General features: G+C 45.1%; 1 protein-coding gene across 1 annotated transcript in view; it reads left to right on the top strand.

Annotated features, from left to right (window-relative positions):
• The first annotated feature begins 476 nt into the window (after window positions 1-476).
• LOC116985917 (kinesin-like protein KIF19) overlaps window positions 477-2,525 on the top strand; it is a 97,539-nt gene continuing 95,490 nt past the window's right edge. The window contains exon 1 of the mRNA XM_033041038.1: window positions 477-1,308. Coding sequence (XP_032896929.1) covers window positions 1,264-1,308 — 45 coding nt within the window. The 5' untranslated portion in view covers window positions 477-1,263. The remainder of the gene's footprint in view (window positions 1,309-2,525) is intronic.

Genomic DNA, 2,525 nt, shown 5'->3' with positions numbered 1-2,525 from the left:
CCAAAATGTCTCCCCCCCCCCCCTCCCCTATTTCAGGGCACCATAATGTTCGGGACACAGCAATGTCATGTAAATGAAAGTAGTCATGTTTCGTATTTTGTTACATATCCTTTGCATGCAATGACTGCTTGAAGTCTGCGATTCATGGACATCACCAGTTGCTGGGTGTCCTCTCTGGTGATGCTCTGCCAGGCCTGTGTTGCAATACGTACACACAGTTTATACAGCGCTGTGTTCGCGATCACTGGCAACGCTCTTTGTTTATCCCGAATGACCTTTGACAAATCCCATGCTTCATTGCGTGCGCGCGCGCGAGAGAGATTCCAAACTCGCTTATTTAAAGCACGTTCGGTTTTCTCAACTTTCCAGTTCTGCTGAAGGGTTGTGAACCTCACCAGTTGATTCAGTTTCCTTCCCCTTGATTCAAACTCGCAGAATGTTCGTAATCCGTTCGTAGGAGTTCGTAGATATAGCATCTCGTTATGCTAGCCGTAGGTACTCGTGGCATCAGGTAAGTCGGGACGTTTTTTTCCAGCCCGTTAAAAAATGTCAACGAGTAAAAAAAATGGTCGGGATGAAAGAATTAGATCGTGAAAGTGGGACAGGCCCTTAACTTTGTACGTGTCTTTATGTGGCGACTATTTGCATACCTTAGGTACGCGAGCAAAGAATTTCCCTGTGACTTGCCACCTGCGACAATAGCGTGTTCATCCACTCATTCTGTTTTCTCCGAACCCTCAACAAGTTATTTGAATCTCAGCCTCCAATGTTTGTCTGTTCTACTTTGCTCAGTGCACTTTACCTGGAGAGTTGTGGAGTGACAGCATTGCTCCTCCCTTCACTGTTAACGTTGACTGATGTCGATTTTTGTTTCCTGGGTTTCTATAGCTACGTACTCAGCTGTTACTGCCCTTTGGTAATTATTTCCCAGGTCTCAAAGACGTCTTCAATCGACCGACGATGCTGCCCCTGAATGTTTTCCTTACGCTTTTGATACTTTGATGTCTTAGGAGAAGTGCGGCCTGGCTAACTGCAGCGGCACCGCTGAGATGGTCCCGATCGCTCAACAATTCCGGGCAACGCGAGTCCTGCCTCAAGCAACTGTATCGGGAAACAAACGGGACGTAACCGAGGGGGAAAGTTACTCACATCCGTGGTAATATTCACAACTACAGAAGTGGACAGTGTGAGAATTGAACTCCCGGCCGACAGTAATGGACGATATCTGCTGGAAATTGTGTGTGGAATAAAATCTCTGCAGCCATGAAGGAGCTGGAAGAAGAGACTCGGATTTATCACCATCTCACTGTGAGTAATGTCGCTGGGGCAGGGTAGAATCAAAGTTAAACTTTGTGCCGTTGAGCCTAATTCCTGTTTCTTAAGTTTTTGTTTGTTCATGGCTATCAGCGGCAATTAAACATTGAAAGCTAGCTTCATTGAGTTACATGGTTTCAGCATGTTGTTGCCAAATAAAACAAGCCTGAGGCAGAAAGTTGGCATGAGGGTTAGAGTCAAGGGTGACTTGATATGCTTCATTAAGTTTAGGTTTTTTATTTATTGTTCTCACTTGGATAGGTGCAGTGAAAAGCTTTGTTTTGATCGGATAATACTGCACATAAATGCAATCAAGTCAAACTCAAGTACAATAGCTAGATTGAAGGGGGAGATGCAGAATATAGTTCTCAGCATTGTGGCACACCAGTTCCATACTCAAAGTCCAACATCCGTGCTAAATCCCTCCAAAACCAACAATACTGGGCAGATGGAAAAGAGAGATGTAGAAAGGAGTGGGCCATTTGGCCCTTCGAGCCTGCTGCACCATTCAATGTGATCATGGCTGATCTTCCAAATTCAATAGCCTGCTCCTGCTTTCTCCCCGATTCCTACCATCTCTTTTGTCCTTTAAACTATATCTAACTCCTTGGAGATATCTAATGAGCTGCGTAATTCCACAAACTGGTACACAAGGACACCCAGGTCATGCTGTACCATGGAGACAGATGGAACGGCAGATGCTGGCATCTTGAGCGAAACACAAAGTGCTGGAGAAACTCAGAGGGTCAGGCAGCATCAGTGGAGAGAACGGACAGGCGATGTTTCTGTCAGGAACCTCAATCAGGTTTAATGGACTGGTTGGGACCCCTCTTTATACTGGAGAAGGGTCCTGTACTGAAACCTCATCTGTCCATTCCCTTCACAGATGCTGCCTGACCCACTGAGTTCCTCCAGCACTTTGCGTTTTATTCTTGTTGTACCACCCCTTGTTCTACGCTATCACCATTCAGATTCATAATTTGACTTTCTGTTTTTGTTACCAAAGTGGATAATCTCATATTTGATAATAATATTATCTCATACCTAATAATAATAATCCCTCATCGCCCACTCGCCCAACCTGTCCAAGTCACACACTGGAGCCTCTCTTCAACCCTCTTGGATCTCACACTCCCACTCAGATTTGTGTCAATGGCAAATTTGAAGATTTTACATTTCTGCAGCTATGTAAAGAGAGCAGGAAGGAGAGT

Source organism: Amblyraja radiata, chromosome 22 (assembly GCF_010909765.2).
Source record: "Amblyraja radiata isolate CabotCenter1 chromosome 22, sAmbRad1.1.pri, whole genome shotgun sequence".
Taxonomy (NCBI): Eukaryota; Metazoa; Chordata; class Chondrichthyes; order Rajiformes; family Rajidae; genus Amblyraja; species Amblyraja radiata.
Note: the sequence above shows the minus strand (reverse complement) of the source record. Positions and strands in the feature narration are given on the sequence as shown.